This window comes from Taeniopygia guttata, chromosome 7 (genome assembly GCF_048771995.1).
Source record: "Taeniopygia guttata chromosome 7, bTaeGut7.mat, whole genome shotgun sequence".
NCBI classification, from domain to species: Eukaryota; Metazoa; Chordata; class Aves; order Passeriformes; family Estrildidae; genus Taeniopygia; species Taeniopygia guttata.
Window position 1 is genome coordinate 22,344,555 of NC_133032.1, and position 13,968 is coordinate 22,358,522.

Below are 13,968 nucleotides of genomic sequence, written 5' to 3' on the forward strand. Positions count from 1 at the left end.
GAAGCGGCGGGTTGCCTTCCGCCCGCCCGCCAGCCACGTGGCGGGGTCCCCCCGCCGCGGGTTCGAGTCTCGTTACGCACAAACACGCGGGAGCTCGGAAGCCGCCGGTGTGCCATTCTGGCACCTCTCCCGAGCTGCCCTCGCTTCCCCGGGTGCCGCAGTTGGCGGCAGGGTCGGCCACCGTTGATAGGAAGCGGGTGTGTTCCCCGGGATGCGAGGGGCCGTGCTGGAGACTTTGTTTCCCGAACAGACCCCGAAGCAGGGGTGAACGGGTGGTCCTCTCGGCGACCCCGAACCGGACCGGCCGCGGTGTCGGGGTTCAGCAGCGCTCCCGGCCCTCTGCACATGGCGGGTTGCGTTCTCTGCCCGCTCCGCTCTCGCTCCCGTGGCCTGACCTGCAGTTCATCGCACCGAAAGCGTTTCCTTTGCGTAAAGAATTGTTGACACAGTGCGATTGCGTGTATTTAAAAGCTTGGCTTCGCCAGCAGACAAGCACCAAATTCTGCTCATATAAAACACGCGTTTCGAACGCTGCGCGTTTCCCCGCGCCGCTCGGCTCTCCCCGGGGCACGGGCAGCTCCGTGTGCGGGAAGGCACGGCCCGGGGCGCTGGGGCCGCCACTTGTGCCTCCTCCTACTTTGGTGCCACCTCGTGCTTTGTCCTTGGCACAGCCCGGGCGTGCACAGCGCCGTGCCTGGCTGACCTACTTCTGTGCCGCGGCCCTGCTGAGCAACCGAGCAGCTGCGTGCCGGTGGGAGGGGGGCGGAAAGCGCCTCTCCTTGCCCTTAGAAATCCCCGCTTGTTTCATACGCAGGGTTAGCTGTACTGAAAACAGGCAGAGATTTTCCTGCCTGCAGGAAGAGAGGCTCCAAGGAACGCTTGGCTTTTGATTTATATCAGACATTCGTTGCTGCATTTTATGCAACCATCTGTATGAGTCAGCATGCCTTTGTTGCCAGGAGTACGCTGGAAAGTCCATAGTGAGAGAAATCTGTGGACTTGAGTATTTCTGAAGATTTTTTTTATTCAAAGGAAAGACTTGGTACTTTACATTACATAACCAATTTTCTTAAAATCCCACAACCAGTAATATTGCCAAAGAAATTAGGTTCATGGAGGTACAGAATTTCCAGGTTCTACCTAGTTTTAAAGTACTGTTTCTGGCCCTGCTGGCAGAGTACTATTATTATGTAAGAGCTACTGTTAACTTAGCTGGTTGACCTAGAATACTACATTCATCCTGTTGGCTAGCACTAACTGCTATCAGGCAAGCAAATTGGCATTATGAGATTACAAATTGTTTATAGCTTAAAGTCTGCTTTTTAAAGAAATCCGTTTCTGATGGACTGAAGAAGCTTTGCACAGACTGTGTGTGTGAGCTTTGAGAAAACCTCTTGCAGCTATTGGTTCCTATACAGTAGCTTTGGAGAAATCAGCAGAGGTGAACTTTATTGGCATCAGGTGACTGAGGTTAAGTGCAGATAGGAAAATAAGAGACATTATAAAACACCTGAGAATTCAGTGAGGTTGTTAGGGCAAGTACTACGGGCAGTGTGTACAAATGCAAGGCTGGCTTTGGGTTTTGTGAGAAGAAACTCGTGTAAGTATATTTAGTATGTTAAAAACAGTTTTTGTTACTTTCTCTTTAAGTGAATTCTATGTTGAATTTGAGCCATTGAAAAAGAAAAGTGGGAGCTTTACTGCTGTACATCCACAGTTTTCACAGTATTAGTGGAGATTAACTTTGAAGATCCTGTATAAAACTAGCTTGTGTCTTGGAGAGCTGATGCATCCACAAGTGATGGAATAAGAAGGGAGTCACGAAAGGTGGTGCTACTGTTAGTGTGTATGCTGATGAGCATATTCTAACCCTGTATCTTTATGGCTATGTATGTGGATAGGTAACTGCACTCTGACTCATATGAGTGTTAGCTTTTATTATGGGATTACTTGAAAAAATTTGGTTTGTGCCAGAGTCTGAGACTTTGGCCTTAGCACAGTAAGGCTCTGTTTTTAAAACCCCATTTAAAATGTATAAAAAGCAGTAATGTTCAGGATAGAATATTTGTCATTTTCCATTTTGTTAGTATTGTGTGTTGTTGTGGAGCCCTTGCATGGCTTATTTTGGTGCTTTGTGTGTGTTATTAAGCTCATAATGAGCTCTTACTGTGAGCTTGGCATAGCACGGACGTATTTGGCTTTTCTAACTGCTTGGCCTTGCCTAAGAAAGATCATCTTCATTCTGTAGCTCTGTATAGCATTTGTTTTGGTTCTCTTTATTTATTTTTCCCTCCCTTGTTAATTCTGACTTGTTTTAACAGTTGTGATTAAAACTAATTCCCATGAGTCTAGATACTGATTGTTCCACTGGCTGGCAAAAGTGCACATCTTGGTGTAGCTCTGTTTGTAGCTTGGCATTCACTGACAAGCAGAAATGCAGGCACAGAGATCAGCTGCTTTGGTGTTTGGTGTTATTACAGGGGAATATGGCACACAGAGCATTGACCTGTTTGTGTTAATGAATGCCTCTTGCTCAGAGCTAATGAATGTACTCTGCACTTTCCCAAAGGTAGCTGGTAAAGTTGAAACTCTGTTTAGTAGCATGAGAATAATAATCTCCTTATTTCAGTTGAGCTAATTTCTGTTGATTCATTAATTTTACATTCATGTTATTTCATGGTTCTCATGTGTGGAGTTTTTTTCTACTTGCTGGTCACTTAGATCTAAGCATATGCCTATGCCAGCAGTGATGCCATGCAGGAGTTGCCTGAGCAGTTGTAGAGGGGATATTAGGACTCCATACTATAGTCCAAACAGCTTGCAGCCCAAATGTAATATTTTACGTAGACGTTATTTCTTGTGCAGACCTCTGAATAGCCATGCTGTGCCAATGTAAAGCAGGGCACCTGTTCTAATGATACATCTTTGCAAATTTATTCAAATGCAACCCTGGCTGCAGATTTGCTTAATACATGCAGATCCCATTGCTTGCATGGTTGCAATGACTTAAAAAAAATACACTGTATCTAAACAGAAAAGTGAGTTTTGCTATGGCATATTATCCTAGTAACAACCTCAGCAAGATATTAGAGGTAGGCAGTATGCAAGTGATTTTTGCTCCAAGATCTGCTGTTGTGGGAAGGGTTATGTGTCAGGATTGGAAGGGATCTCTGGAGAGCATCGAGTCCAAGACCTTCTACGCAGGGTCACCTGCAGCAGGTGACACGGGAACATGACCAGGTGGGGTTTGAATATCTCCAGAGAGGGAGAATCCATGATTTCCCTGGGCAGCCTGTTCCAGTGCTCTGCCACCCTCAAACTAAGTAAGCTCTTTCTCAAGGTGTGCTGGAACTCATTATCTTTTAGTTTATGGCCACTACTCTTCGTTCTGTCACTGAGCACCACTGAGAAGTGCCTGGGACCATCCTCTTGGCACCCGCCTTTGAGGTATTTCTATGCATTCGTGAGATCCCCTCACAATCTCCTCCAGACTGAACATGCCCAGCTTCCGCAGTCTCTCCTCATGAAGAGAGATGCTCCAGGCCCGTCACCGTAGCTGTGGCATCCGTTGCTCCGGTCGCCAGGGCTGCCGTTAACGTTCGTCGCTTCTTTCAAGGGCGACTCTCACCTCCCCACGGCGGCCTCGGTGGGAGCCGGTGCCGCGGCGGCTCCACGCGAGGGCCGGGAGGGGCCGCAGGCGGGGCCCGGGAGGGAAATTAGCTCAGGCGCACCGGAAATCCCGCCCGTGCCGCGGCCCTGTGTTTGCGCTGCGAGCAGAGAAAGGAGCGGAGCGCTTGCAGCGGCCCAGCCGAGCCTGCCGCACGACACGGGGCCGAATCATGTCTGACCAGGTACGGGCAGCTGTCCCGGCCGCGGGGGGACGGCGCGGCGGGCGCGGCGGCCCCGGGGGCTCGGGAGGAGCTGCCGCCCCCCCGCCCGCACTCTCCGCCGCCGCGGGGCAGCCCGGCCCGGGGCGAGCAGAGTCGCGGTCGCCCAGAGGGCGCCGGGGGGAACGTTCTCCTAGGGAAGTGTGTGTGTGTGTGTATGGATGGATGCCGATCTCCGACCTCGGCCGGATTCGGGCCCCCTCTCCGCGTGCATTTTAATCCTTTTCTCTTCTTCCTTCGGGGTGTTTCGTGAGCAGCGCGGTCGGGCTCCAGGCGGGGATACACGGGGGCCGGGGCGGTGTCCGGACGGAGCGGGATCGCCGCCGGGACAGCCCCGGCCCTGGAAACCCGGGAATGCGGCGAGGGATGAGCTGTGTTGCACAACTGTTGTTTCCTTTCGTTTTCCGTTTCCCGGGTGTGTGGTAGGATGGTTTTCTCCCGGAGCGGGCTTTGTGAGGGTTAGGCTAGGCTTGCCAGGTCCTCTGTTCGCTCGAGGAATGCGAAAGCCTGTTTTTCTCCCCCTCCTTTCTCAGCTGAGCGTTGCTTGCTTGTATTAAACACCCCGTCCTTTATGAAGGCTCAGTCCTGCCTTCGCTCCAAATAATATTCTCGTTATGCCCACATAATTTCTGTTTTCTGAGCCGGGGAGTTGAATAGTTGCTTGTACCGCAAGTTCCTGGGTTGCTCGGCCTGGCATGTATACAGTGCTTTGCCTACAACTATTGCTTTAGGCTATATGTCCTGCTAGTGGAAAGTTAAAACGGCGTTCCGGTTTTAATTTGTGTTCCGTTTTGCTTTATTTTTTATATTGTCGTTATAGGGCACTGTTTTCTATCTTTGTTTTTTCCCAAAGTGTAGCTATCGTGATAATGTCAGTATCTACATATGTTTCTTGTAGTGCTGTGAAGTCAAGAATAGTACTGGTGCCAGCCAGGAAATGAAAAGTCCCCAGAGACAAGGCTGAGCTTAGTGCATACCGTGTCTGCTTTGGGGAGTAGCCTTGGTGCAGTAGGAGCCGTGAAAAGAAGCCAGCGCTGTGTGCGCTGGTGGTCTTCCTCCCCGCCCCCGACTTCCCAGCACAATGCAGCTGACAATGGTGCTGCTGCCTCTCTGTGCCTGTGCCTGGGAGAGGGGCAGCTGGGAGCACAGCGATTGCTGCCTCCTAGGGAGGACATGTTGCCCCTGTAGCAAAATACGTGAAAGTGACTGCGTTTTAAAAAAAAGCCAAACAAACTCACCAACAATTTGTGAACTAGATTTTATAGACAGATGTTCACGTGACCTGCTCTCTAGTTGTCTGCATATGGGAACCAAGGTATGTTTTAGCAAATAGCAGCTTTCGTTAGTTAGGTAAATCCTTCCCCAGGCAAGTTCTGCTAAAATACATGTGTATTTTGTCTTTGAGACTGCTTGAAGTATGTAAAATTCCACGTATGTGATGACCTGTTGTGGCTATGTATCTTAAAGGTCTGTGGATAAGGAGCCTGCTGTTTATTTTTAATAGATAAGCAAAACACTGTTAGACGTTGTGTCATTCATTTCTGGGGCACTGTGCAACAAGAGCTAAACAGATGCTTAAGTAGAAGAATAACGTAAGGTTATGCAGCACTGTAAATCTCCTTCCTCTGTTTATCAATGTTACAAGAATAACTTGATTACCTAAAATTGAGAATTGCTTAGAGTATTGTTCTTTTTGGCCCTAGAATTAAGTTAAGAGGGGGGTAATTTATCACCCGTAAAAGAAGGGTTACTTTATTTTCAGTGGGAAATTGACTTTTATGATAAATAAAAATACTTGAAAGAAGGGCAGACTTAAAAAAACCCTCATGGTTGCTTAGTGGGATCTAAGCAAAAATGAAACAAAACACAAATTGTTTCCCCCTCCCTTCAAGTGTGTTAGGCTGTTTTTACATTATTTGAATCTAAATGTTATTTGTTAATGTAATCTGTTAATAAAGAATGCTGTAGTTTGTGTGTATGTTTTTCACTCCTTTAAAAAATGTAAGCGTTTATTTGCTTTGTTATGAAGTGTGTTGTACATCTATTCCTCTAGTAATTTTGGTTTTGACACTTTTTCTTAAAAATGCTGAGTATAGTTTGTTTTTTTAAGGTTAGACATTGAAGTTTTATCCCTTCTGAAAATTGGAGGAGGAAACTTGCAATATGTTGCAAGTTTGTTTTGTGTATGTTTTGTTTTTAATTGCAATAGCAATACCAGTGTGTTTCATCCAAGAAACTTTGTGTGCTTTTTAGGGTCCTTATATAAGTGTGAGATAGTGCTCGGAGCCTTATATTGTGCTCTTTAGGAAAACTGCAATGAAGCCTTTCAAACCTTAGGCATCTAACGGAAAGTTAGAAATTGGAGTGTTGTGGTATTTCTGTTCTTTTGTATGGTGGTGTTTTTTATGTCCTGTTTCATGAGGTACCCTAAAGCACCCATTCTTTTCACAGGGCAAGAAGTCTGGAGGCTTCCTTGCTCATTGCTGATCCAGGATTTTATTAATGGATGCTAGTAGTTGTAACAACTTTGCAATCTCCTTCGTTTCTTTATTCCTAAATCATTTTGTGTTGCCTTAACCATCTGGCATTGAATGGCAGTATAGTTCACTGACAAAATGCAGAGAGCATTTTCAGACTTGCTGGGTCTTGTATCCTGGTGTAAAGTATTTTGCTCCTAATTTAAACTTTGATTATTGGCACTTCTATTACTTGATTTTATATTATTTCTCTTCTCCTGAAACTACAGCTTTCTATCCTCTTTATTTTGTGGGTGAGAGGTTGTGGGGCTTTAAACAAGCATCTTTATGGTTTGAAGACTCCAATTCCCTCTGCTTATTCTACTGTTGGGCACTTTCCCTATTTGTTTTTAATACTAGAGCCCTCTTTCCTTGAGGGCAGGAGTCAAATATGAATCATAGTTTGATCACTCATATTGGCCAGAGGCACTGTCATAGTAGCAGTGATCATTAGTAATACCTTGTACAGGATGATTTGGTTTGGAAGCCTGAGTAGGTAGATTTGTTACAATGTACAGAACTATATAACTACTACTAATACCTCTACTGGTGGGATAAGATGCTGTCATGCACCTTGTAAAGTAAATTTAGACAGTGACTGGCCTGAAATGTCATGTAAAGGGACAGTGTTCTTAAAAATTCTTTCAGTAATAGTGAAATAGCAGCTAGTTTTGAAGCTACAGAGCAGATCAGTAGAGATCTGAATCTTGCTCTGATTCCTAGAAATTAGTAATGTTGCATAAAGACATTAAAACAGCTGTTTGTGCAAGTTATCAGAACAAGTTGCAGCTTCTTGTTTTTCTTTCTGGTCAGGAGTGAATACCGGTGTGTTTCTATTCCTGCAACTAGTCCCAGAAGTTTAGAGTCCAAATGTGTTAAAGGAAACTTTGGTGGGGAACACAGGTGATCTGACTGTGTTACCTGTGATGAACTCCTTTCATGCTTCTAAAGTGACTTGCTTGAAGTCCTGTGTATGTCAGGTTTCATAAAAGCCTGGGTTGAGGTTTTGGATTTGAGCTTGAAGGGTGATGAATCAGTCCCTGCAGTTTAGGTTGTGCCTGGATGGGTATTAAAAAAATAAAAGATATTCAAACCAGGTGGAGTCTCTGGCTCATACTTCTTTTCATTGTAGAAACTGAATTGATCTGGGTTGAGACAATGAGTCAAACTGATAGTAAGAACACTTCCTCTCTTTCTTTACTCCAGATTGAGACTGGTACAGATGGGAAGGGTGTTTGCTGACTTGCCTTGTGACCTTCCCTGATCTTTTAATGTTCAAAGAGGTTGTGTGTGTTTAACTTCTTTAGGGAGCAGGGGGAAAAAACTTTACAATGTTTTAATCTGGAGATAGAGACCTATCTGGATGGACTTAATAGGGAAGGTTAGTATTTTGTCTGTTTTTGGCACTCGATCCTAAATTTCAAGTCCAACCATACAGGGGATATTTCTGTACATTTAGCAAAAAGTCCCTTTTGGGTGGGAGCCTATGGTAGGCACCCATACATATTTTGTTTATTTTTGTCTACAGTGTTAAGAAGTAAAATATAAAAGGATGGTTTCAAACATGATCAGCAGGTACCTGTGGTTATGGCTACTTGGGAACAGTTCTTCAGTGAGCACCATCTAGACCGGATCTCTGTGTAAAATCTCTTTGTCCTACAGTGGAACGTAGCTAGAGGCCTGATGCAGGATCTGTAGTGACAGGCAAGGAATGGGGTTAATCGTACCTGATTTCTCACTTGTTTCATCTATCAACTGGTAACATGAAAACTCTGATGTCCTTAATTAATGTCTAGGAGTGTATAACACTTAAACCCTTTTGATGAGCTTTAGCACTCAAGCTGTTGAATCAAAACTTGTCTGTACAGTTAATTCTTACCCTGGGAAGATATCAAAACACTATAGTGCTTGGAACTGCACCTTTTTAAACTTTGAAGTATGGTGGTCTTAAAACAAATGTGTTAGAAGAAAACTCTTTTATTGTCAGACAAAAGAAGCTAGCTGACCAGCCTTTTGAAAATAAGGGCTACCTTGGATGCAGTGGTTTGAAAAATGTTTGCATAGTTGACTCTCTTTAAGTCAGTGAGATGTCACAAATATTTTCTGTTTACTCTCCTCACAGTGTTCCTTTTTTGTGTCAAATATCTGATCCTCTTAGTGAGCTTCTTGTGGGTTTTTTTGCTGTTTGTTTGTTGTCTACGAGTTAGAGGTATAAAATAATACTTCTTATTTTTTTGTATGTCATCTATTTCCAAATGGTTCTTCTCTCGTTTCTTACGTTCTTTATGGTGTTCCTTTTCTCTCATTAATTAACCTTCTCACAGATAGACAGACAACCTTTCATAATACTGTGTTGCTGTTATTTTTGTGCACACACACACAGAGAAAGAAGACACCTTGAGTAGTCTGATTTCATGCAATAAAGGGGTGACAGCTGCTATACTGTCCAGTGAAAATAATGACGTGTTTAACTGATCAGGCTTTATTTGTTTTTCTTACAGGAAGCAAAACCTTCAGCTGAGGACTTAGGAGATAAGAAAGAAGGGGAGTACATTAAACTCAAAGTCATTGGGCAGGTGAGTTTTTTACATAATTGCTTGTTGACATTTGATGGAGGTGTGACTTCTTGTATGGTAGAAATGACCGAATATAAGTTGGTACTTTCAGTTCTTTAGTGCAGATCCTTCCTTGCCATAAACTACTTCCAGTTGCCAGAAATGTGTATTAGTATACTCTGGTATGCTTTTTTTGATGCATTGGGGGATGAATTTATCCAAGGGTATGAATGAAATAAAGCAGCAAACTTGATAAATTCAGGTCCTCAAAGTTTGTGCAGTACCCTAGGCATGAGGTCAGCTTTATTTTTCAGGGATAGGAAAAGGATTGTTGGCTGCCCTGTTAGTAGATGTAGCAACCAGATGAATGGTGGATTAGAAGTCTGTACTCCGGCTGTGTTGGAATGTGAATGTTGGAATCTTCTGTGCAAAGAACCTCTAGCTCAGATGACAGCTGTTGGAGTTGTATTGTTTGCTGCAGTTGGGTGGAGATAGATGACTTTCAAGTAGGACTAACAGAAACTACCTTACCTCTTGCTGGCCTAATCAGCAGTTACGAGAACACATTGAAAAGCTGGAAGTGGCCCACATGCCTTTTGCACAGAACCTCTTGCAATCTGTCTTATCTGTAGCCATTTTGACAGTTGCAGCTACTTGCATCTTATGGCTAGTGGGAAGGACTACAGAATAATAAGACCTGAGATTTCTCCTTAGGTTAGATTTGTGTTGCCAAGTCTGCCTGTATCCTAACTTCTAGATAATTACATTTAATTGAACGAGGTTTCGTATATATTTTGAAGTGCAAGCTTTAACTTGTCTCTTTAGAATCTTAGAACAGAAATTCCTGCATATGTATGTTTTTATTTCCTAAGTATATCATCTGGGTAAAGATGGCAGCACAGACTGAACCATGTATGGGTTTTAGTAATTTTAAATCCAAAACCTCCATGTTGAGCCTAAGGCTATATGATGCCATCTGCTTTTTTTAAAAGAGCTTCCTGTGGAAGTACATAGTGAATTTAGTGACTGATAAATCATCCTGAAGGTTCACGTTATGATGCACCAAGGTATGTATGGTGATAGTTAAATCACATTCCATGTTTCATGTAAGTTTTAGATAAGTTTTTTCTTAATTAAATGTTTAAAATTAAAATAGATAAAGTTAGCGGTTACTACAAGGAGAGTAATTTTTTTTTCTTTTCTGTCCTTAGGACAGCAGTGAAATTCACTTCAAGGTGAAAATGACAACACACCTCAAGAAACTCAAAGAATCATACTGTCAAAGACAGGTTTGTGAAATAATGAGATTCTTTAAAAAGAAAATAAAAACCCAAACCACTTTTCTTACTGTGCTTTCAAATAAAGACTTTTGAGGTATCTGATGGTAATGGTACAAACATAATGTATCTCCTCATTTCTTTAGACAAGTAAAAGTATTCCTATGTAAGACAATTGTGAAGTTATACCCTAAGTTAAAGACATCTGCAATATTAATTTTATGTATAGGTAAATAGTAACAATTGTTACAGAACAAAAATGTCTTCACTTCCTGATTCTGTGGCAGATATTGTGGATTTGCAGCTGCTATTTCCAGAAGCCCTGGCCTAGTTTGCCCTCAGCTTTGGGGATAGATGCCTTGTATGGCCTTTTCTTGGTTAAGTGTGTTGGAGTTCACTTCAGGAGATATAATCATAAGTAATAATACTTTGGGGGCTTTTTCCTAATACTTTGAGTCAAGTTGAACTTGTCATTGAAGTGTTCTTTCACAAAATGTGGGGGTTTTTTGCTGTCTTTCTGGAGAAGGAGGAAAGAAAAGATCAAACACCAGATATATTTGTAGCCAAATCCAAATGGTTAGAGTTATGATTAATTTTAAAAACCTGAAAATTTAAAAAAATCATCTTGGAAATAATTAATGCAGCATACTTACTGACTGATGAAGATATATGTGTGGAATTCTTTCTTAAAGAAAGAAATAATTGTCTGAATGAGCACATCTGTATCTCCTAAGCTGAATTCTGGAGGGTCTGTGATTTCCTTTGCAGCAGTCAATGCAGTTTTTGGTGTCAAGTAGCCTTTCTCTGGTAAAAGGACGGCAAACATTTCTTCCACATTGGCCAGAGGGATTGTTGAAACAGTATGAAGATCCTGTCCTTACCTGAAAAAATTTTCTGCCTAGTTATTTGCAAGCAGTATTTGAGAGCTAAGTGATAAAATTGTCATATTCCACGTGAGTTTGTTTTGCTCATAACTTGCAAGAGGAGGAAAAGATGAGGTGTTTGCCTTATCTATTGATGTGAAGTATGACATTCTGCCAGAACATGGGCACATTGTGCAACAGACATACTTTAACTTAACTCTGTTTACCTTTGGGATGTTTGTTTCACCTTGTTTGAATGCTGTTCATTTTTCTTCCCCTCAGTTCTGCTCTTTCTTTTTCCCAGTACTGAGCATTTGCAGAATTGATAATGGTAAAGGTTGTGATTCCTTCCTGTAGCCATAGAAGATTGGGAAAGCAAGGGTAGGAGTTAATGAAGTAAACATCACGTTCCTCCTGTTGTCTTAGGATCCTTAAATAAGGGTGATATGCTGTTCAGAAAAATACTTGTGTAAATATATCTTGGGAGAGAGGGTATAGTCAGTACTTAATTCATAAATACAGACAAGTTAAAAAAGCTAAGGAAAATTCCAAGTTGAGCTACAACTCCAGTGAGACTCTGGAACAAACATGCATGTTGGCACTTTTTGAGTCGCTTCTTGGTAATCTACTTGAATGTAACAGAATATCTGAGCTCCCTGTGTAACAGGAACTAACACTCTTTTATACTTTCATCTGTTGTTTTTATTTAAAATGTTTTTTCATGTAAACCCATACAGTATTCAGTAAGTTGGGTTTTTTTCTTATACATATGTTTCTTTTCTTAGGGTGTTCCAATGAATTCACTCAGGTTTCTCTTCGAGGGTCAGAGAATTACTGATAATCATACCCCCAAGGAGGTGAGTTTCTTCTTAGAAATATAGTTTGACTGTATTTCTTCAACTAGAATCTTTTAGTAAGGTAGATGGGCAGCTTGGAAAGAGCCTGCTTGGACCTCCATGTGTAATGCCTCAGAAAGGAGGGTGTAGTCACTGCTTGCTAGAGGGGGGGAAAACATGAAGGGAAGCTTCCCATTGTTGAGCTTAAGCTTCAGTGTGACTTTCAAATAAATATGCATTTAGTTCACACTTAGTAGATCAAAGTGTAAATAAACAGAAATCAGTTACTTCTGTCCAGTGACTTCCACCAATTATTTTGAAAAAGCAGGAAGAAACTCATAATAATGACCTTCTGGAAATATCAGACAAACTTGTTGACTGTGAAATTGAACAAGTTGATCTCCTGAGAGAATAGTTGTAAACAGGCTTTGAGTTGCAAGGTGTAGGTGTTAAGCTGCACTGTGAGCTAGTGGTGCACTATAGTAGATGTACTTCGTATGGCACTACAGCTGATGCATTCACTAGGATGTTGGTGATGTCCTTGTTCCCCCTAAACATGGGGTTTAGAGAAGGATAAAGCCAGCAACTTCCAGGCTGATGTGAACTGCTCCACAAGTGGGTTGACTCAGATACCTAAGTCTGAAGAAAAATGGCTAAAAATTGTGAATATTGTCTAGTGAGATGGAGACTGAAACTTTCTTCGCCCTTTTGATGAATTGTGATGGGACAGGAACAAAGCATTGTATAATTTGTCTAGGACCTACTCTGATTTCATCACACCAGATCTACACAATTATTAATAAATTATTAATAGCAATTACTTGCTGTTTTTTCCTCTGTTCTCACAGCTCGGGATGGAGGAGGAAGATGTGATTGAAGTTTATCAGGAACAGACGGGGGGTCACTCAACAGTTTAGATCCTTCTGAGTTTCTTCCCCCTTAATCCTTTTTTATTTTTAAATAATAGTTCTTTTGTAATGTGGTGTTCAACACTGAAACTGGCACCCCATCTCTGGGAGTTTACTTTCGAGCGTCTGGTATTTTGAATTCTCGTGTTCATTATACACTATTGTTTCTGTTTTCATTGTGCTGAACTTCTGTGATCCAGCTGCAACCTTGCTCCCCTCTTCCCTTCTGCCCCCCCTTTAGGAATACATGTACTCACATGCATTTGTATGTTCGCTGGGTTCGTGCATTTCAGGCACGAAGGCTGTAAGATCTGCCAGGTGGGCGAGTGTTCTTAATGACTTCCATATCTGCCCTGAAGTTTTGATGTGTGACTGTCTCACTCCTGGACTATAACTTTCAGTGCGAGATGAAGTTTTTCGGAGAACTAAACTGTGGAGAAGTTGTGTATCCATAACTTGGAGCTATTTTGCTTAAATTATGCTGATGGCCCAATGAAGAAGATTGCCGAGTTGCCAATGGAAAAGCTAGAACTGTTGTCATCTGTTCCTTGCTCCAGAGATGGCTTTGCTGAAGACGTGAAATTGAAAACCCTAATGATTTTTAAATATTGCCAGAAGAGCCCAGAAGCATTTTAACCTCACATAGCAATTAGTACGCGCAGGTATCCATGCAAGAATGTTCACAGCAGCCAACTGGTGTTATTTTGACACGCTTGTTTGTACCTATTGGCCTGGGACGTGGGTTTTGAATGGACATTGTCTGTACCAGCTTCATTTAAAATAAACAAGAAAACCAATTTTATAAACAACTTGCATTTTCTTTTCAAATGTTTGGAAGTGAGCAAAACCATTAGAAGTTATAATTAAGGGTATGCTTTTCCAGTGACTATAAGTTGAAGCCAGAAAAAAATTGTGCTCTGTAAATATACCTCATAAATTTTTTTTTTTTTCCTACTTGCCCTCGTAAAATACTTGATCTGCTTGTTTTGCAGGCAACTCTTAAAGACTACTAGATGTTTCTTTTCTTGGAAGAGACTATTCACATACAGTTACATAAATCTTCACTTCATGCACAGAATTTAAACTGAAAATGCAACTTAGAAGTAAATAAAGATGGCTTTTAATG

At 42.2% G+C, this 13,968-nt stretch overlaps 1 protein-coding gene across 1 annotated transcript; it reads left to right on the plus strand.

Annotated features, from left to right (window-relative positions):
- The first annotated feature begins 3,732 nt into the window (after nt 1-3,732).
- SUMO1 (small ubiquitin like modifier 1) lies at nt 3,733-13,651 on the plus strand. The gene is given in 5 exon segments (NM_001245198.1): nt 3,733-3,851; nt 8,905-8,979; nt 10,170-10,247; nt 11,884-11,955; nt 12,783-13,651. Coding segments are annotated over 5 exon segments (306 nt in total). The 5' UTR covers nt 3,733-3,839; the 3' UTR covers nt 12,852-13,651.
- The last annotated feature ends 317 nt before the right edge of the window (nt 13,652-13,968 follow it).